The sequence below is a fragment of the Budorcas taxicolor genome, chromosome 3, assembly GCF_023091745.1.
Source record: "Budorcas taxicolor isolate Tak-1 chromosome 3, Takin1.1, whole genome shotgun sequence".
Taxonomy (NCBI): Eukaryota; Metazoa; Chordata; class Mammalia; order Artiodactyla; family Bovidae; genus Budorcas; species Budorcas taxicolor.
The window spans coordinates 99,462,349-99,484,537 of record NC_068912.1 but is presented as its reverse complement, the minus strand read 5'-3'; the positions used below and the strand labels follow the sequence as shown (position 1 = coordinate 99,484,537).

General features: G+C 44.6%; 1 protein-coding gene across 1 annotated transcript; it reads right to left on the bottom strand.

Annotated features, from left to right (window-relative positions):
* Window positions 1–323: 323 nt before the first annotated feature.
* On the bottom strand, window positions 324–20,731 carry LOC128044669 (taurochenodeoxycholic 6 alpha-hydroxylase-like). The gene is made up of 13 exons (XM_052637038.1): window positions 20,537–20,731; window positions 16,948–17,089; window positions 16,319–16,363; window positions 15,738–15,865; window positions 14,686–14,810; window positions 14,162–14,315; window position 14,005; window positions 13,609–13,715; window positions 13,334–13,524; window positions 13,103–13,236; window positions 3,042–3,106; window positions 2,841–2,917; window positions 324–519 (listed from the first exon to the last, which is right to left on the bottom strand). The coding sequence occupies exons 1-13, from the start codon at window positions 20,729–20,731 to the stop codon at window positions 324–326; spliced, it is 1,560 nt and encodes a 519-aa protein (XP_052492998.1).
* Window positions 20,732–22,189: the final 1,458 nt, after the last annotated feature.

Below are 22,189 nucleotides of genomic sequence, written 5' to 3'. Positions count from 1 at the left end.
AATTATTTTAGAAGCAAATATATGTGAATTCAGGGTCAGACAGGCAGGCAGAAGGGGAGAAACACAGGAGAGAACAGACAGACTGGAGGGTGTCGGGTGATCAGGATTCCTGTGGACAGTGAGAGATACAGGGGGTCAGAGACAGATGGAGAGACAGCAAATAGGGAGCCTGGAGAAAGGTGAGATGAGAAGGGCAGAAAGTCTGCTGCTGGGCAGGAGGCAGAAGATGAGGCAAGCTGGTAGGGGGCAGACAGAAGTAGGAAATGGGCAAAAAGGCAAGGACAGGGAGAGTGACAGCAAGACAGGATGGCGGGTAGGCTCCCTCAGAGCTTGTCCTTGTCTCCACCTGGATCAGACAGCTTCCTGAGTTGGAAGTGGATCCCATTTGTGGATCTCAGCACCATGACTGGAGTGGGCACAGGGACCCTGGAGGGATCCGGTGACAGCTCAAAGCGAAGCAAGGTCAGGGCCACGGCCACCTTCAACTCATTCATGGCAAACTGCTTCCCGATGCAGTTCCTGGGTTGGGAGATAAAAAGGAAGAGAGCAGAGGCTTCTAAACCCTGCTGAGCACAGGGATTCAGGGCTGTCCTCCACATGGCCCAGCCCTGATCCCTTCCTTACTCATCACACTGAACTTGACAGCCAAGCCTTGGGCCAAACTCTCCCCCTGACCTATGACAGAGCCCACCTCTCTAAGGACTGTCTCCAACCTCCTACTTCTGCTCTCAGCAGGAAATCCTGTTGGGGAGCATCAGTGCTCTAAGTCACAGAGTCAAGTCAAGTGGATCGAGAACTGTGAACTAGTACTTTATTCACTCATCCATGGGCAGTTCCTGGTTTCTGGTCAGGCCAGGGCACTGTATGGGGGCAGGGTGGACACCCTCTCAGGACCTTACCACCTACGGTGGACAGACAGGCTGCCCAGTTCCCAGAGAGGACAAGACAGGGTTGTGTAAGGAATCAGAATGGCAACAGGGAGGCTTCCTGGTGGGACATGGGTTAACAACCCTAACCAGCTGACCATTTGCCTCCCAATTAATGGTCTGGCTTCCTGTCCCCCTCAGCCCCTCAGTCAATCTAACTTTGGAACATTCCATTCTAATCTAGACATGACCCTCCTAACCATCCCTTGGGCTCCTCATCTGGCCTTTTCAGCCTCCATTCTGCCCTTCTCTCTAAACCCACAGTAGCTCCAGGCCTGCTATGTTCTGTACCACAGGGAGGACACGTCCCAATGCCTTAGCTGCATCACTGCCCTCTCTGGATTATTCCTTACTCACCTAGGGTCTGTCCAGCTCTTTTTTCTGACTCATCAACTGTTGAGGTCCCCTCCCCTCGCCTTTGCCATCCTCATGCTGAAGGCTCAATCCAGTGACCACCACCCACCACCCTCACCCCCTCTGCACTCTCACCACTCTCACCTCCTCTTCCCACTCAGGACCCTCAAGGCTCCCATGAGTGTTAACTCAAGGATACATCACATCCAGTGCCCAGCATAGTGCTGGATCATGGATCCTTCTACAGTCTGCCCAATGAATGAATGAGTGAAAGAGTGGATGTGTGAATGACATCTGTCTTGAGTAGACATGTTGATTTGTTGACAGTGAGCCCTGGGGGAGGACAGCGTTATCATCTCTGTGTTCCCATCTCCTAGCACAGGTCTTGGCACATGGAGACATGCTTTCATGTTTAAACAATATTAATTGAATAGAAAACAACTCAAATGGACTGACAGTATAACAAATATTTATTCTGACCTAAAATCAAGCTGCCTACTCTCCCATTTCCTCTAGTGGCAGCTGCATGACGTGCAGCCATGTCTACCAGGAAGGACTGGACCCTGGTGTAAACCAAATCCTGGAAGCAATTCAGGAAGACAATTTGCTTCAAAGCTGTTTCGTGTATGTTGATTCACAGTTGAAAATTTCCTAGAACTGTAGAGTCAGAAAAAGCTTGTTTTTACTAAGTTACAAAGTCACTGAAGTTATTATTTTAGGGGAGGTTCTGTAGCCTTTAAGATCTTTAGTCATTTATGAATGTATCATCCAGGTTAATAGCTATTCCAAGGGTGCTTTATACTTTACATACAAGGGACTTTACAAATGCTTGTCAAACAAAGAATAGTTTTCTCCCAAAAGCTGACTTGATTGTCCTGCACTTTACTCTTTATCTTGCTAACATTAGACTCTGTAGACTCTGAGACTATGATATATAACTTCTGCTATTATATAAAGAATTTTGGCAACAGGAAAATATGTCATGGTTATATTAATATAAAATTATGTCAGCTGTACTGTAGAACTAGAGAACACACTCATGACTGTGAAACTTATTCAAACAACAACTGTGACTGATCACAGACATGACTTGAAGCCTCAGGACGTGGAAGGCAACTGATATTCCAAACCCAGGCAAACACAATAGATACAGTGAGAGGTGGACTGGTGAATTAAGTAGAAAGGCAGTAGGCTGATTAGTAATGTGGGAATAGAGGAAACCACCTTTTAAGGTGACTGAAATTGCCCAAACCAAACATGTGTAGTTTAACTTTCAAGAAGACTTCTAATGTTAAAATGTCATACTCCTAAAGTGAGGAAAACCCTGGATACTTTGGATCAGTCACTGAGATGGAAATGATGTCAGTCCTTGTGGACATCAGGAGGTCAACGTCATTGTGGGTGGGCCCTAAAGACCTTCTTGTACATGGAGACCCATGCCTCCTTCTCAATACATCAACACATAAGGACAGAACTGCATGCACCGCATATGAATGTAGACAGTCACACACAGCAGGGAGCAACCAGTGACACCCACTTCCCGCAGTACAGAGGCCTCACCTGGACCCTCCTGAGAAGGGCAGGAAGGCATGGCTGTGTCGAGTAGAACCTGGTGCAAACCGGGATGGGTCAAACACCTGCAGAGAGAACAATGGGGCTAGGACAGTGGGGGTCAAACTTCTCACATCAATCCACAGAGCAGGAGCAGGAGCGGCTGGTGTGGAGAGAGCATCCCATCCCCTCCTCACACCACCAACTTGCCTCCGGGTTCGGCCACACGGTTGGGTTGTGATGAAGTCCATAAAAGGAGAGGGAGACTAAGATTCCTGTGGGGCAGAGAGGAGAGAAAGAAGCCTGATGGTCCCCATGAAGCAGGGGGAGTATGTCTTCACAAAAGTCCTGGGAACCACCATGGGAGCACCCTCCATCACTCTGAATGAAATGATGTTCTTGCAAGACAGGTGGGCTGGGCGTGAAAAAGCACTTGAGCTCTGTTAGGAGTAGGTGACCAGGACCCAGGATTGAGAAGTAAGAGAATTGGAGGCTTACATTTAGGAGCAACTCAGGTGACAACTCACATTTATCAAGTGCCATCATGACCCTGGGGAATGTGCAATAACTCATTTAATCCTCACACAGCCCTCAAGGAAGGCAGTTCTATCCCCATGAACCGATGAAGCATTTGAGCCTCAGAAAGATTAAGGGATGGGTCTATGATCGCACAGCCAAAATGGGGAAGGGCTGGGATTCAGACCCACTGTGAGGTGAATCAGTGGGTGGCCTCCAGCCATGGCAGGGCTCTCAGACTTCATCATCAGCTGCTCTCTGCCACCCACCAGAGGAATCCTCAGAGACTGGACTATCCGACCCATGACAGTGGAGTCCCTAAGCTCCCTTCTTTACTTAGATCCGTGTGGAAGAAGCATGCTTCCCCCTGCTTTTGTCTGCTTTTCTATTAAGTCTTTATGTTTCAAGGAATTAGAGTTTTAGTTTCCATTATAAGACCACATTCAAGGGTTAACATTTGCTTATTGAGCTTTTGTTGCATTCAAGTTATGTGTCAATCATGTTTTTAATTGGGTGTTGCTAGCTGTAAATCTTGTGTGTGTGTGTGTGTGTGTGTGTGTGTATACACACATAGAGAGAGAGCGAAATAGCAACCCACTCAATTCTTAAATTGTATGTTACTAGGACTAGATCTGATAGAGTACCTGATGAACTATGGATGGAGGTTCGTGACATTGTACGGGAGACAGGGATCAAAGCTAACCCCATGGAAAAAGAAATGCAAAAAAAAAAACCCCAAAATGGCTGACTGAGGAGGCCTTACAAATAGCTATGAAAGGAAGAGAAGTGAAAAGCAAAGGAGAAAAGGAAAGCTATTCCCATTTGAATGCAGAGTTCCAAAGAATAGAAAGGAGAGATAAAAAGAAAATCTTCCTCAGTGATCAATGCAAAGAAATAGAGGAAGACAACAGAATGGGAAAGACTAGAGATCTCTTCAAGAACATTAGAGATAAAAAGGGAACATTTCATGCAAAGATGGGCTCGATAAAGGACAGAGATGGTATGGACCTAACAGAAGCAGGAGATATTAAGAAGAGGTGGCAAGGATACACAGAAGAACTGTACAAAAAATATCTTCACAACCCAGATAATCACGATGGTGTGATCACTCACCTAGAGTCAGGTATCCTGGAATGTGAAGTCAAAGTGGGCCTTAGGAAGCATCACCACGAACAAAGCTAGTGGAGGTGATGGAATTCCAGTTGAGCTATTTCAAATCCTGAAAGATGGTGCTGTGAAAGTGCTGCACTCAATAGGCCAGCAAATTTGGAAAACTCAGCAGTGGCCACAGGATTAGAAAAGGTCAGTTTTCATTCCAATCCCAAAGAAAGGCAATGCCAAAGAATGCTCAAACTACCGCACAATTGCACTCATCTCACACGCTAGTAAAGTAATGCTCAAAATTCTCCAAGCCAGGCTTCAGCAATACATGAACCGTGAACTCCCTGATGTTCAAGCTGGTTTTAGAAAAGGCAGAGGAACCAGAGATCAAATTGCCAACATCTGCTGGATCATGGAAAGAGCAAGAGAGTTCCAGAAAAACATCTATTTCTGCTTTATTGACTATGCCAAAGCCTTTGACTGTGTGGATCACAATAAACTGTGGAAAATTCTTCAATAGATGGGAATACCAGACCACCTGACCTGCCTTTTGAGAAACCTGTATGCAGGTCAGGAAGCAGCAGTTAGAACTGGACATGGAACAGCAGACTGGTTCCAAATAGGAAAAGGAGTACGTCAAGGCTGTATATTGTCACCCTACTTATTTAACTTCTATGCAGAGTACATCATGAGAAACACTGGGCTGGAAGAAGCACAAGCTGGAATCAAGATTGCAGGGAGAAAGGTCAATAACCTCAGATATTCAGATGACACCACCCTTATGGCAGAAAGTGAAGAGGAACTAAAGAGCCTCTTGATCAAAGTGAAAGAGGAGAGTGAAAAGTTGGCTTAAAGCTCAACATTCAGAAAACGAAGATCATGGCATCCAGTCCCATCACTTCATGGGAAATAGATGGAGAAACAGTGGAAACAGAGTCAGACTTTATTTTGGGGGGCTCTAAAATCACTGCAGATGTTGACTGCAGCCATGAAATTAAAAGACCCTTACTCCTTGGAATTAAAGCTATGACCAACCTATTCAAAAGCAGAGACATTACTTTGCTAACAAAGGTCCGTCTAGTCAAGCCTATGGTTTTTCCAGTGGTCATGTATGGATGTCAGAGTTGGACTGTGAAGAAAGCTGAGCACCAAATAATTTATGCTTTTGAACTGTGGTATTGGAGAAGACTCTTGAGAGTCCCTTGGACTGCAAGGAGATCCAACCAGTCCATCTTAAAGGAGATCAGTCCTGGGTGTTCATTGGAAGGAATGATGCTCAAGCTGAAACTCCAATACTTTGGCCACCTCATGTGAAGAGTTGACTCATTGGAAAAGACCCTGATGCTGGGAGGGATTGAGGGCAGGAGGAGAAGGGGATGACAGAGGATGAGATGGCTGGATGGCATCACTGACTTGATGCACATGAGTTTGGGTAGACTCCGGGAGTTGGTGATGGACAGGGAGGCCTGGCCTGCTGCCATTCATGGGGTTGCAAAGAGTTGGACACGACTGAGTGACTGGACTGAACTGAGTTGTTCAATGTTTTATATATATATGTATATACATATATATTATATACACATATATATGTATATATATATACAAACACACACACACATATATATATATGTAAAAGGAAATAACAACCCAGTACAGTATTCTTGCCTGGGAAATCTCATGGAGAGTGGAGGCTGGAGGGCTAAGTCTGTGCTTAGTTGTTCAGTCATGTCTGATTCTTTGTGACACCATGGACTGTAGCTCGCCAGGCTCCTCTGTGCATGGAGATTCTCCAGGCAAGAATACTGTAGTGGGTTGCCATGCCCTCCTCCAGGGGACCTTCCTGACCCAGGAATAGAACCGGGGTCTCCTTCATTGCAGGCAGATTCTTTACCAGCAGAGCTAGGGTCACAAAAGAGTAGGGCCTGACTTCGTGGCTAAACAACTCTAGTTTCTGGTTCAAGACAGCAGAGTAGAAGAATGTGCACGCATCTCCTTCTGCGTGAGCACCAAAATTGGAACTAGCTGTTGAACAACCATCAACAGGAGGATGCTGGAACCCAACAAAAAATGATAACCCGCGACCAAAGACAAAGAAGAGGCTGCAGCAAGACAGTAGGAGGGGTGCAATCATGATCAAATCACATCCCAAATCCTGCCAAGTGGGTGACCCACAGACTGGAGAACAATTATACTGAAGAAGTTCTTGCATTATTGTGAAGGTTCTGAACCCCAAGTCAGGCTCCTCAGCATGGGCATCTGACAAAGGGACTGGGAATCTCTCTGGAGAGAGAAACTTGAGGGCCCACAGGATATGATTACTGGCCTTCCAGAGGACTGAGGGAAACAGACTCCACACTTGGAGAGCTTAAACAAAAGTTTGCATGCACCAAGACCCAAAGGAGAAGAGAACTGACCCCACAGGAGACTAACAAAAACTACCTACTAGTGTTGGAGGGCCTCCTGTGGAGGCATGGCTCTGCAGGGGCTTACCACAGGGACAGGGGAACTGGAAGGTCCCCCTTGGCATAAACCCTCTTGGAATTCACCAGTCACCCTACCATACAGCCTGTAGACCCCAGAGCTGCATTGCCTCAGACCAAATAACTACCACAGAGGGAGTGCAACCCCACTCATCAGCAGATAATTAGATTAAAGCGTAACTGAGCAGGGCCCTGTACAACAGAGTAAGGCCCAGTTTTTCCATCACCAGTCCCATCAAGAAGCTTACACAAGTCTCTTAGCCTCATTCAACAGAAGGCAGACAGAAGAAGCAAGAATAAGCACAGTCTCGCAGTGACTAAAACAAAAACCATATTACAGACAGTTAACCACGATGAAAAAACAGAAAGTTATGTCCCAGATGAAGGGACAAGATAAATTCCAGAAAAACAACTAAATGAAGTGGAGATAGGCAACCTTCCAGAAAAAGAATTCAGAATAGTGAAAGTGAAGATGATCCAGGATTTCATGAAAAGAATAGAAGCAAAGATTGAGAAGATGAAATGAACTGTTGACCAAAGACCCAGAACAACTAAAGAATAAACAAACAGAGATAAATAATACACTAGAAGGAATCAGTAGCAGAATAACTGAAGCAGAAAAATGGAAAAATAATCTGGAGGACAGAATTGTGGGAATCACTGCTGTAGAACAGACTATAGAAAAAAGAATGACAAGAAATGAAGACAGCCTAAATATCTGCAATGTAGGGGTCTCAAAATGAGAAGAGAGAGAGAAAGGACCACAGAAAATATTTGGAGAGATAATAGCTGAAATCTTCCAGAACATGGGAAAGGAAATAGTCAACCAAGTCCAGGAAGCACAGAGAGTCCCAGAAAGGATAAACTCAAGGAGGAACACATGGAAACATATAGTAATCAAACTAACAAAAATTAAAGACAGAGATAAAATATTAAAAACAACAAGGGGAAAACAACAAATAACATACAAGAGAACTCCCACCAGGCTATCAGCTGATTTCTCAACAGAAACTCTACAAGCCAGAATGGAACAGCATGTATTTAAAGTGATGAAAGGGAAGAAGATACAACCAAGAATACTCCACCCAAAATGACTCTTCTTCAGATTTCAGGGAGGAAAAAAAAGCTTTCCAGACCAGACAAGCAAAAGTTAAGAGAATTCAGCACCACGAAACCAGCTTTAAAACAAATGCTAAAGGAATTTCTCTAGGTAGGAAAAACAAGAGAAGGAAAAGACCTGCAGAAAATAAATCCAAAACATTAGGAAAATGGTAATAGAATCATATGGGCTCAATAAAGGACAGAAATGGTAGGGACCTAACAGAAGCAGAAGATATTAAGAAGAGGTGGCAAGAATACACAGAAAGAACTATATAAAAAAGATCATCACGACCAAGATAATCACGAAGGTGTGATCACTCACCTAGAGCCAGACATCCTGGAATGTGACATTAAGTGGGCCTTAGGAAGCACCACTACAGACAAAGCTAGTGGAGGTGATGGAATTCCAGTTGAGCTATTTCAAATCCTGAAAGATGATGCTGTGAAAGTGCTGTACTCAATAGGCCAGCAAATTTGGAAAACTCAGCAGTGGCCACAGGACTGGAAAAGGTCAGTTTTCATTCCGATCCCAAAGAAAGGCAATGCCAAAGAATGCTCAAACTACTGCACAATTGCACTCATCTCACACGCTAGTAAAGTAATGTTCAAAATTCTCCAAGCCAGGCTTCAGCAGTACGTGAACCATGAACCTCCTGATGTACAAGCTGGTTTCAGAAAAGGCAGAGGAACCAGAGATCAAATTGCCAACATCTGCTGGATCAACAAAAAGCAAGGGAGTTCCAGAAAAACATCTATTTCTGCTTTATTGACTATGCCAAAGCCTTTGACTGTGTGGATCACAATAAATTGTGGAAAATTCTGAAAGAGATGGGAATACCAGACCACCTCACCTGCCTCTTGAGAAACCTATATGCAGGTCAGGAAGCAACAGTTAGAACTGGACATAGAACAACAGACTGGTTCCAAATAGGAAAAGGAGTATGTCGAGGCTGTATAATGTCACCCTGCTTATTTAACTTATATGCAGAGTGCATCATGAGAAATGCTGGGCTAGAGGAAGCCCAAGCTGGAATCAAGATTGCCGGGAGAAAGATCAATAACCTCAGATATGCAGATGACACCACCCTTATGGCAGAAAGTGAAGAGGAACTCAAAAGCCTCTTGATGAAAGTGAAAGAGGAGAGTGAAAAAGTTGGCTTAAAGCTCAACATTCAGAAAACAAAGATCATGGTATCCGTACCCATCACTTCATGGGAAATAGATGGGGAAACAGTGGAAACAATGTCAGACTTTATTTTTTTGGGCTCCAAAATCACTGCAGATGGTAATTGCAGCCATGAAATTAAAAGACACTTATTCCTTGGAAGAAAAGTTATGACCAACCTAGATAGCATATTAAAAAGCAGACAGATTACTTTGCCAACAAAGGTCCATCTAGTCAAGGCTATGGTTTTCCAGTGGTCATGTATGGATGTCAGAGTTGGACTATAAAGAAAGCTGAGCACTGAAGAATTGATGCTTTTAAACTGTGGTATTGGAGAAGACTTTTGAGAGTCCCTTGGACTGCAAGGAGATCCAACCAGTCCATCCTACAGGAGATCAGTCCTGGGTGTTCATTGGAAGAACTGATGCTGAAGCTGAAACTCCAATACTTTGGCCACCTAATGTGAAGAGTTGACTCATTTGAAAAGACCCTGATGCTGGGAAGGATTGAGGGCAGGAGGAGAAGGGGATGACAGAGGATGAGATGGTTGGATGGCATCACCAACTCAATGGACATGAGTTTGAGTGGACTCTGGGAGTTGATGATGGATAGGGAAGCCTGGCATGCTGCGGTTCATGGGGTCTAAAGAGTCAGACATGACTGAGTGATTGAAAGGAACTGAACTGAATAGAATCATACATATCAATAATTACCTTAAATGTAAATGGATTAAATGCACCAACCAAAAGACATAGACTGGCTGGGTGGATGAAAACATGTGCATATATGCACTTCCACTTATCACATCACTCTGCTTACTCCCCGAATTTTAGGTAATTATTTTAGTGTTGTTGTTCAGTCACTCAGTCAGGTTCAACCCTTTGCCACCCCTAGAACTGTAGCACACCAGGCTTTCCTGTTCTACACCATCTCTCGGAGCTTGCTCAAACTCATGTCCATTGAGTCAGTGATTCCATTCAACCATCGTATCGTCTGTTTTCCCCCTCTCCTCCTGCCTTCAATCTTTCCCAGCATCAGAGTCTTTCCTAATGCATCAGCTCTTCGCATCAGGTGGCCGAAGTACTGGAGCTTCAGCTTCAGCATTGGTCCTTCCAATGAGGATTCAGGAATGATTTCCTTTAGGAATGACTGGTGTGATCTCTTTGTAGTCCAAGGGACTCTCAAGAGTCTTCTCCAATACCACAGTACAACAGCATCTATTCTTCAGCTCTCAGTCTTCTTTTTGGTCCAGCTCTAACATCCATACATGACTACTGGAACAACCATAGCTTTTACTAGATGGACATTTTTCAGCAAAGTAATGTCTCAGCTTTTTAATATTATACAGTGGAAGTGACAAATAGATTTAAGGGATTAAATCTAATAGAAGAGTGCCTGAAGAAGTGTGGCAAAGGTTTGTGACATGTACAGGAGGCAGTGACCTATAACAACCCCAAGAAAAAGAAAGGCAAAAAGGTAAAATGGTTGTCTGAGGAGGCCTTACAAATTGCTGAGAGAAGAGAAGCAAACGGCAAAGAAGAAAAGAAAAGATATACCCATCTGAATGCAGAGTTCCAAAGAATAGCAAGGAGAGATAAGAAAGCCTTCCTCAGTGATCAATGCAAAGAAATAGAGCAAACAATAGAATGGGAAAGACTAGAGATCTCTTCAAGAAAATTAAAGATATCAAGGGAATGTTTCATGCAATGATAGGCATAATAAAGGACAGAAGTGGTGTGGACCTAAGAGAAGCAGAAGATATTGAGAAAAGGTGGCAAGGATACACAAAATAACTATACAAAAAAGATCTTAATGACCCAGATAACCATGATAGTGTGATCACCTACCTAGAGCCAGACATCCTGGAGTGTGAAGTCAAGTGGGCCTTAGAAAGCATCACTATGAATAAAGCTAGTGGAGATGATGGAATTCCAGTTGAGCTATTTCAAATCCTGAAAGATGATGCTGTGAAAGTGCTACACTCAATATGCCAGCAAATTTGGAAAACTCAGCAGTGGCCACAGGACTGGAAAAGGTCAGTTTTCATTCCAATCCCAAAGAAATGCAATGCCAAAGAATGTTCAAACTACCACACAATTGTACTCATCTCACACACTAGCAAAGTAATCCTCAAAATTCTCCAAGCGAGTCTTCAACAGTATGTGAACCGTGAACTTCCAGATGTTCCAGCTGGATTTAGAAAAGCTAGAGGAACCAGAGATCAAATTGCCAACATCTGCTGGATCATCAAAAAAGCAAGAGAGTTCTAGAAAAACATCTATTTCTGCTTTATTGACTATGCCAAAGCCTTTGACTGTGTGGATCACAATAAATTGTGGAAAATTCTGAAAGAGATGGGAATACCAGACCACCTGACCTGCCTCTTGAGAAATCTGTATGCAGATCAGGAAGCAACAGTTAGAACTGGACATGGAACAACATACTGGTTCCAAATAGGAAAAGGAGTATGTCAAGGCTGTATATTGTCACCCTGCTTATTCAACTTATATGCAGAGTACATCATGAGAAACGCTGGGCTAAAAGAAGCCCAAGCTGGAATCAAGATTGCCGGGAGAAAGATCAATAACCTCAGATATGCAGATGACACCACCCTTATGGCAGAAAACAAAGAGGAACTGAAGAGCCTCGTGATGAAAGTGAAAGAGGAGAGTGAAATAGTGGCTTAAAACTCAACATTCAGAAAACTAAGATCATGGGATCTGGTCACATCACTTCATGGCAAATAGATGGGGAAACAATAGAAACAGTGACAGACTTTATTTTCTTGGACTCCAAAATCACTGCAGATGGTGATTGCAGCGATGAAATTAAAAGATGCTTGCTCTTTGGAATAAACGCTAATACCAATCAAGACAGCATATTAAAAAGCCAAGAAATCACTTTGAGATAAATGTCCCTTCGTCAAAGCTATGGTTTTTCCGATAGTCATGTATGGATGTGAGGGTTAGACCATAAAGAAAGCTGAGCACTGAAGAATTAATGCTTTTGAACTGTAGTGTTGGAGAAGACTCTTGAGAGTCCCTTGGACTGTGAGGAGATCCAACCAGTCAATACTAAAGGAAATCAGTCCTGAATATTCATTGAAAGGACTGATGCTGAAGCTGAAACTCCAGTACTTTGTCCACCTCATGCAAAGACCTGATTCATTGGAAAAGACCCTTCTTCTGGGAAAGACAGACAGCAGAAGGAAAAGGGGATGAAGGTTGGATGGCATCACTGACTCGATGGACATGAGTTTAAGTAATCTCTTGGAGTTGGTGATGGACTGGGAAGCCTGGCGTGTTGCAGTCCATGGGGTTGCAAATAGTCAGACACAACTGAGTGACTGAACTGAACTGATGTCTAAACCTACATTCCTTCCCTGCAAATGGTTCATCAGTACTAGTTTTCTAGATTCTATTTATATGTGTTAATATATGATATTTGTTTTTCTGTTTCTGAGTTATTTCACTCTGTATAACAGGCTGCAGGTTCATCCACCTCACTGCAACAGACTCAGTTTCATACTGTTTTATGACTGAGTAATATTCCCTTGAGTTTATGGACCATATCTTCATAATCCATTCATTTGTTGATGGACATCTAGTTTGCTTCCATGTCCTGGCTATTGTAAATAATGCTGCAATGAACACTGTGGTACACATTCTTTTTTATTTCCAGGGTCTCAGGTTATATTCCCAGTAGCAGGATTGTTGGATATATGGTAGGATTATTCCTACATTTTTAAAGAAAAACATTTTTCAAAACTCACTTAAACTAGTGGGTAAATATTATCTTCTGGTAGAAAAAAATCAGAGCATACTGCAACGGGGAAAGCACATGTGGATTTCTGGTTTACCATGTGGTCCTACAGAGTACTTAGCTGAGTGGTGAGGTGAAGTTCATACCTGCAGGTAAGGAGCGTCCATCAGGGAAGGTGATGGGCTTGCTCAGCTCTCTGCCAATGACTGGTATTGGTGGATAGAGTCTCAGTGCCTCCTTGATGCACATGGTGGTGTAGGGCATCTGGTCCAGGTGATCCCTGCAAGGAAGCCCATCTGAGAGCAAGCAGGACAGGACAAGCAGGGATTCTCTCTAGCTCAGGTGGGACAGGGTTCTTTCATCTCCTGGACGCTTACCAGGTAATGGAGGTGCCATCCCACAGGAGGCTCAGGATCTCTTCCCTGCATCTCTGCTGATGCTCAGGGTGGGAGGCTAGAGCATACAGGATCCAGGAGATGCCACTGGCTGTGGTGTCATGGCCCTCAAACATGAATGTGTCCACTTCGGCACGGAGGTCCTTGTCAGACAAGATGCTTCCATTCTCCATCTGTGGAGGCAGGGCCAGAGTGCAGGGTCTGCCCTTCCTGTGTGCTTCTGCACAAAGGCTCAGGCCTCTCTTGTCTACACTTACTCTGGCAAAGAGGAGGATGTCTAGGAAGTCCAAGGTCCTCCTTCTCCTCTCCTTCTCCAGCTCTCCCTCCTTCTGCAGGTGAGACTTCCTCTCCTTGATCACTGCATCTGTCCCAGAACAGTGGTTCCCAGCCAGAGCTGAGGACTCTGGGGGCCCACATGCAGCACCCACCATAGCCCCATCTGCCCTTCAGTCCCAGTCTGGGTGCCAGGTGGGTGAGGTGGGTGGCACTGGGTGAGCATGTCAGGACTGAGAGCTCCAGCGACATCTACTCCAGGTGGCAATCCGTGAAGTAACACAGCCCATGGAGGCTCTGCCTGAATGCTGCTGGAAGGGGTCTCACTCAGTCATCACCAACCTGGTGACTCCTGTAATTCCCTACACAACACCTGACACCCTGACCTCTGGGTTCCCAGTCCCTGCAGCAGGTGGGTGTGTGTCAGCTCCTAAAGAGGAAGCAGGAGTCTGGGCTCTGCCTGAAGAATCAAGGCCAGGCCCTCCCATATGTGTCTGATGAAGGTGTGTAGAGTGGCCCATGAGAAGTAGGGGAAACTGTGTGTTGATGGGCGATCTGGCAGGCCTGGTGGTTCCGGCGGCCTTCAGGGGTCAGCCTGTAGATGAGGTCGTTCTGGTGGAAAGCATTCCGCAGTCGGGAAAAAATCAGATGACTGAGATCCCTGATGGCCTGGATGTAGGACTGGGAGTTCCTGAAGGGAGAGGGTGCAGAAGAGACTGGAGTTGAGGGAACCTCTGACCTAGAGAGGAATTGGGGCTCTGGGTCAAGTATTCCTCAGTCAGTGGAGACAGGCAGCACTGAGGTATTGCCGTTTCTGTCTTAGCCCGAGGAGCCCCTCAGTATTTACAAGTGGCCTGAGGATCCAGGCTTCTCCCTGTGTAGGAAACTGGAACTAGTGATTGAGTCAAGAATAGTCTGGGTAGAATTTGGCTGTGGTCCATGTCTCTCTGCAGAACTTACTTTTTGCGCTGAGAAACCTTAACACTGCCCTTACTGCCTCTCAGATAAGTCATTCCCAGATGGTGAGAAAAGGACTCTGCTGTTGAAGAGCTGTCACTGACCTGTCCGTCTGGATGCTGCCCTGGTGACTGAAGGCACACTTCACGATGGTGTCCAGGGTCATCAAGGAGACATGTCCAAAGATCTCCAGATGTGAGTCCTGGCTGACAAGCTCCTCCCACTTGTCCTGTGGAGGGATGGGGATTGACCCTACTCTGCTTCCCCAGAAATCCTGGTTTTCTCTCTGTCTCTACAACTTCAGATGAAATTTCCTCATTTTCTAAGCAGACTTGTTTTAGCAACTTAGAGCTGTAACACACGTGTATAATGTAATGCCTATTTCTTTGAACCGTTACTATATAATAGTTGTATTCTCTTCTAATATCCTAATTAATTATGAATTTTAGGAATAATTTATGATATTAACCAGCTTGTGGCTGAGCAGAAAGCATAGTCGGGGGAGAATATTTGTCCTGAGGTCAGATCTGGACAAGTGTTATCAACACTACAAAGCAAATATTTCAAGGCAAGGAAAAGCTAAAGTTACTTTAATGGGGCTCTTAGAAGGGGCATGAACTACTCAATTCCTTTCATTCATTTAATGTTACCTAAGACCAGGTGATACCCAGTACAGATCAGAGGTGATGTTTGTGAAGGCCCAGCTCTGTGAGTGTAGATCTGGACTCATTTCCTCCCATGAGTGGCTCAGTGATGTGCAGAATCCATGGAACCCAGGCCAGAGCCCACCTGTGTGACATCCTGGTATGTCCACTCTGCCACCGAAGCTGCCATTGCCCAGGCCAGCCAGGGCCAATTTGCACTGACCTCCTTGATCTACTCCCCTGTGTTCAAACATGGAGATGGGAGAAGAGTGGACCCTGAATACACCATGGCCCTGATTTCTCTTGGTGAGGAGAAAATTATGGATCCAAGCTGGAGTCTAGATGTTCCTCTGTCCAACCTAGCTTTAATGAGTGCTCTCTCGTACTAAGTCATGAGTGCGTCATTCCATGGGGCTCTATTCAGTGGGTGTCTGAGGGACGTAAGTGTCTGATAGTCGACTTTGTCAGCTGTGCTGGATTCTAGTGCGTATGGTGACAAGGGGTGGACTCACCAGCATCACTCGGACAGAGCTGGCCATGAATCCCACGTAGGCCTTCAGGATGTCATAGTGGAAGGCTGGGGTCAGCATCCGCCGGTGCTGGAACCATTTTTGCCCCTCCAACAGCAGCAAACCTGTCCCTGAACCACGGATGGATGTGTATGGGCACTGGGGAGAGTGGGGCCAACTTGGGAGGAACCAAGGGTGTCAGGAGAAGTCTCATCATGGGCAGGGCTGGGAAAAGCCAGTACATTATAGGGATGTGAATTTCCAGTATGTCTGTCCATAGGATGTGATTATAAGAGCAGTGAGATAGAGGTTGAAAAAGAGTAGGTGGATAGGTGATCAAAGGACTTATCGAAAAGCTAGACTGGAAACATTAGTAATGACTGAGAAGTTATGAAGAAGAAGCTTAGGTAAAAGGAGGGCTACAGCACCATTACAAAGGCTGAGGGTTTTATTAGCAGAAGAGAAATGAGGTTTGATTGAGAGATGAGTGTGCCTGGCACCTGTTGTTCTCCATTTACACAAAGAGACCACTCTTGTTTAACCTAAATGGTGGGTGGTCTGCAGTTGTATTTAAATGTACTTACCAATCCAGGAATTCAAGTATTTGTAGGTTCTATGAGGCTTTGGGTCTGAAAGGTAAAGAAGGAATGTGGATGGCAACAAACTCTGCAAGGAGCCTCCAGAGCAGCTGAGGTCTAGACCATGGACTCCCTTCCTTGCTTGGTTCTTATCAGATGACAATCTTTCTGAAACCACAGCACTCTTGCCTCCCATCCCTGACTCTCTCTGCCCTGATAGTCATTGTGGTCCCAGGAAGGGAGGCTTGGTGCTCCAGAGCAGAACACTCACAGGACTAAGATGGTGAATTGCCCTGAAACATAAACTCAGTTCACTGCCAGAGGATAAGAAAGAACCTGTGATTTTTCTACAGCGTGTGGTCATCTGGCCATCTCATGACACAGAAGAGACAACAATGAGAGGTGCCCAATCTAGATCAGTGTGGACAGGGAATCATCTTCCAGTTCTGGGATCATCTCAATTCATTTGTAAAAAGTAAGACCTAAAAGAGAAACCCTAGTCTCGCTTGTGGTTGGGAGGGTATTTGGAGGAGTTCAGGCCTTGATGTCTGAAGTGTCAGTCTCTTGTGGAATTTCACACCCAGGGACATGTACTCAAATGAAAGATTGTCTCTAGCTGAGGGTTTCCCTCTCACCTGATCTCCCCAGGACCATCTTCATGTAGTCAGGGTCGTAGACCGATACTAAGGCACTTGTGCCCCACAGCCAGCGAGCACAGGCCTTTGGGTATTTCTCTACCCTTTTCAGTAGCAGTGGCAGCTCACTCTCCTGTTGGAACTGTCACCAAGGGAAAGATAAGTCAATAATGCCTTTCTTTTAGTTCTGGAGCTGACGTCAGGGTGAAGGGCTGGAAGGGTACCAGATTATCATTCTGGATTCATCAGCAGAACTAAGAGTTTAGAACTATTTCTTCTGACCTGGAATCTCATCCAACCTTGCAGGCTGTCCATCACTGTCCTAAGATTGGATTCCATCCCATGTCAGGTAGAGGTATGGGCCAACACTACAAACTGCCTACAGAAACTTACATCAAAGATAATTACTTGGTTTATGAAAATTTTGGAAATCATTTGTTGCTTGAGCAACTGATGATAACTTCTATCACTTGGTAAGCAGTGTTGTCATATGATTCAGTTCAGTTCAGTTCAGCTGCTCAGTCGTGTCTGACTCTTTGTGACCCCATGAACCACAGCATGCCAGGCCTCCCTGTCCATCACCAACTCTGGGAGTCGACCCAAACCCATGTCTATTGAGTTGATAATGCCATCCAACCATCTCATTCTCTGTTGTCCCCTTCTCCTCCTGCCCTCAATCTTTCCTAGCATCAGGGTCTTTTCAAGTGAGTCAAGTCTTCGCATGAGGTGGCCAAAGTACTGGAGTTTCAGCTTCAGTATTAGTCCTTCCAAAGAACACCCAGGACTGATCTCCTTTAGGATGGACTGGTTGGATCTCCTTGCAGTCCAAGGGACTTGCAAGAGTCTTCTCCAACACCACAGTTCAAAAGCATCAATTCTTCAGCGCTCAGCTTTCTTTATAGTCCAACTCTCACATCCATACATGACCACTGGAAAAACCATAGCCTTGACTAGACGGATCTTTGTTGGCAAAGTAATGTCTCTGCTTTTTAATATGCTGTCTAGGTTGGTCATAACTTTCCTTCCAAGGAGTAAGCATCTTTTAATTTCATGGCTGCAGTCACCATCTGCAGTGATTTTGGAGCCCAGAAAAATAAAGTCAGCTAGTATTTCCACTGTTTCCCCATTTATTTGCCATGAAGTGATGGGACCAGATGCCATATGATTAGATTTATTTAAAGAATGAATAGATTATATCTTAAAAATTAAATTTATATATTAATTTCATTTTGTCATACCAGTCACTACACACATTTAATATTATCCCAGCATACATGTTAATGCTTCTTAATAAGAAAGATTGTTTGGAATGTATATGGCTAAGTGGAAAAAATTAAATACCACATTGTGTGTATATATTATTCTTTTTCATATCGAGTGTATGCACAGTTGTAGGACAGATTCTGAGTGTACACATATGAGAATGGTATTGAAATAAGATTTTGATATGTGGATTTTTAATCTCATTTTCATTGACTGTCAGAAACTTTTGTACACTTACCACTGCTTAGAGGAATCTTTGTAAACTCCTGATTATGGACCACCAAGGCGTTTCCTTTCTGTCTCTACTGTCTCTACTCTTGGCCTAATGAGGTGGCGATTCCACAGATGCATTGCTCTGCCTTCAAGATACTGCTTCCAGTGCTTCTTGCACTGGCTCCACCTGCTCATCTTCCAGGTCTTTGCCCACATTCTTCCCTCTACCTGGTGGCCTGTTCTCTGTGCCACAGAGCAACTGCCTTTCCTCAACTTTGGAGACTCAGTTTGTTTTGTCACCTCCAGATTTCTCATCAACAATTGGTCCCAGGTGTGTTTCACGTAGTCAAATTGTCTTCATTTCAATGACTCTGTGTAACTCAGAGCAACCCTCTGCCCCTTTGCTATCTGATCTCTGCCTACATTCTTCTGCCATCAGAGCTCCCCAGCTTTGAGGCAGCTTGTACTGTGAGTCACGTTCCTTCACTGAGCCTGTGTTTACTGAGCATTTACTTCATGCCAGACACGGATTTAAAGTACCAAATTAGGATGCAGCTCTAGATGCTTATCTGTTTGGACCCAACAGGCTAGTGGAGGAGACTGAGAGATTAGGTGGCCAAAACAGGAGCAGCTCACGAAAGTGTGATGGAGGGAAGACAAAGCCTATGGGGAAGCTTTGGGGAATAGGGTGTAACTCAGAACTGGATGTTAGGAAAGTCTTATTCCTGCACTTGCTATTATTTGATTCATAATTTACCAAGATGATTTCAAGATAGAAAAATGAACCAGAGGCAGGCTTTCCAGAAGAAGCTGATAGCTATGATCTTGCAGAGAGAAATAGCTGAATCCAGTTACCACTGACTTGTGAGAAGGACACCCAGAGAAAAAGAGTTGTCCTCTCCACTCCTGGGAGACCCAGAATGAAAATGACTTGGGCCTGGGGCTTGTGAGAAAGTCATGTGAGGGATGAGATCATTCCAGGGAGAGGACACATGGGGAGCCAAGTCCCAGAAGCTAGAATGCACAGGCAGGTGAAGAGGACCTTGAGAGACCCAAGGTGCAGGAGATTAGGAAGGAGAGGGGAGAGAGGTGCTGGGCCAGCCCGCATGGGGCTTGGGCTGCTTCTAGCTTTTCTCTTTGTCTCTGCTCTTCTCTAATCATGCTGCAGAGAAAGAGGCCTCAGATCTGTTCAACCTGTGATTGTCTCCTAACAATTGTTTAAGCCACAAACCCTTGGTGAGCCATTTCCACATGGCCCCTGACTTTGCTCTGAGCTCCCCTCACCTCTAGGCAAGTGCTGTCCCTCCCAGCCTGCAAGCTGCTCCTTTCCCTCTTGCCTCTCCCTCCACATAATGGACTGACACCACTCTGTGCAGGCTCTGGGCTGGGTGCTGAGGGTGAGGGGGATTACAGGCTCAGTTCCAAGAGCTCATAGTTCGGAGAGAGGACACCAAACAGGCAGTTCTCCTCACCTAACCCCATCCCGGGAAACTTCCTGAGTGACAGCATCTTATCAGGAATTAAGCACTATTACATGCCAGGAAAAATCCCTCAGTCCTAAGAAACCAAGCCAGTTTTTTCTAATACCTGAAATAACACGACCCAGGAGGTGAGCCTCTTTTCCTGTGACCTGCACTGTCTTAGATTCCTGTGTGTTGTCTCCACACACAGTGAACCCACAGGGCTGATCCATCAGACTGATGTCTGTGCTCCCAGGCAAGCTTGGGGCCAGGCAGGGAGCATGCAATTGAGTGATGAGCAGGGAAACATCTAGAAGCCTGTTCTGTGAGGACAGTTGAAGCTGCTCTGCCTGGAGAGCAGGGAGCGTCAATAAGGAACAGCCATTGTCTTCAAAGAGCAGGGTTTCCAGGACAGCCTGAGATCTCCCTGAGGAAGGGGTGTCTGACAGACTCGAGGACACCAGCACAGGGCCTGGGAGGAGTGAGCCCCTAGGACTGGGTGAGGAGCCTAGATCTAAGAGATGAGCTGTGTTACTTCGTGGGGCCATGTGCTGGTCACACAAAAAGGCTTTGTCTCATGGACTAACTGACCATGACCATCCCTTGCTCCAGCCCTCCCTAACCTCCCACTCCCCCATCCTGCTCCATCCTACCTCTTTCTTGTGTCCGTAGAACCAGTGGGAAGGAGGAGACGGGAACTGATGAAGGGCTTTGAGCAGCCACTGTCTGTACAGGTAGAGCTGTGCCACCTTGAGCAAAAGCAGAACCAGGCCGAGCAGGGAGACCACCTGCAGGAGCCCAGAGACCCCGCCCAGGGCTCTGGTGGGACTCAGCACAGAGACACTCATGGTGCAGTGGTTTCTGGATCATTGACTGCCCCTGACTGTGGCTGACCTTCCTGGAGCACCTAGCTTGGTCTGAGAGGATCTCCCCGCCCACATGGGGGAGGGTGAAGGTGAAGGCAGATCTCACATCTGGGCCTCCAGAGTTTTTTTGTGTGTTAGCATTTGGTTTTATTAAATGTAACCTCTCTTATGTTACAAAATGTAAAGAATCAAAAAGAGAAGATAGTATTTATAACTTGAAGGGGGAGTTTGGGTTGTTCCAGGATCCTGCAAACTATCAAACTATCACATGTTTATATTTTTTTGAAATAATTAGACAATTTGAAATAAAACAGAAAAGTAAATGTTTTTTGAAGTTTCCCTTCCTGATGGCTGAGTTCCCTCGATGTTCCCCTGAAACTATCATACATTGTTAACTATGTTCCAGTACAAAATTGGGCTGGTAGTTCAAATGGTAAAGAATCTCCCTGCAATGCAGGAGACCTAGGGTTCAATCCATGTGTAGGGAAGATTCCCTGAAGAAGAGAATGGCAACTAACTCCACTATTCTTGACTGGAGAGTTCCATGGACAGAGGAGCCTGACAGCCTACCTATAGATATCTATAGATAGATGTCTAAGAGGATAGGCTGTCAGAGGAGCCTGATATCTAGACATCTATTGATGTCTATAGACATCTATCCTCTTAAAATTTTAAGTGTGTAATACAGTACTATTTTCTATCCCAAAACAGATTTGCAATTTGGGGTTGCAAAGAGTCAGACACGAGAGACTAATACTTCCTTTTCAATATAAAATAAAAAGGTTTAAAAAATGCAGATAAAAAATTCTCAGACATTTCATTTTTTTCCCCAGAGCTCCAGATATGTTTCTAATGAGCAGTCACGTTTAAAAACAACTGGACTATATGATGATCTTTTACTTTTATCTCATTTGTTTCACTTTTTCTATTTCATATTCAGTGCTCCCATTTCATTTTGTTTATGTTCTCCAATTTCTCCATCTCTTCTTTTTTTATGTTCTTTCTCAAGCCTTTATCAAGTGTAGCAGAAAAGATTTTGTATACATACCTATGTAAATATGCATAATATATATATTTTAGAAAACATGAAATTTTGCCTAACTAAAAAATGCATGACATTTTTATTCCACTTATTTGACTTAGTATGAATAGAAGGCTATATTTCTAATTTAAAAAAATAGATATACAACAAGTAACAAATGTTTACTGTATAACATAGGGAACTGTAGTCAATATCTTGTACTAACCTATGACGGGAAATAATTTCAAAAATATATATATGTATTTGTATAACTGAATCACCTTGCTGTGCACCTGAAACATTGTAAGTCAACTATACTTCAATAAAATGTATATATTTATTTAAAAATAAACCTTTCTCAAATATCTGATGCCTGTGTTATCTTATTTAACATTGTGATGTTGCACAGAACTGGAGTT

Bases quoted from the DNA above. Each gene is read 5' to 3' on its own strand.
- LOC128044669 (XM_052637038.1), bottom strand. From the start codon at position 20,731: ATGAGTGTCTCTGTGCTGAGTCCCACCAGAGCCCTGGGCGGGGTCTCT. The intron at 17,090-20,536 runs GTAGGATGGAGC...CCTTGGTGACAG, and splicing joins TCTACGGACACAAGAAAGAG to TTCCAACAGGAGAGTGAGCT. The intron at 520-2,840 runs GTGAGGCCTCTG...CTCCCAACCCAG, and splicing joins CCCTTCTCAGGAGGGTCCAG to GAACTGCATCGGGAAGCAGT.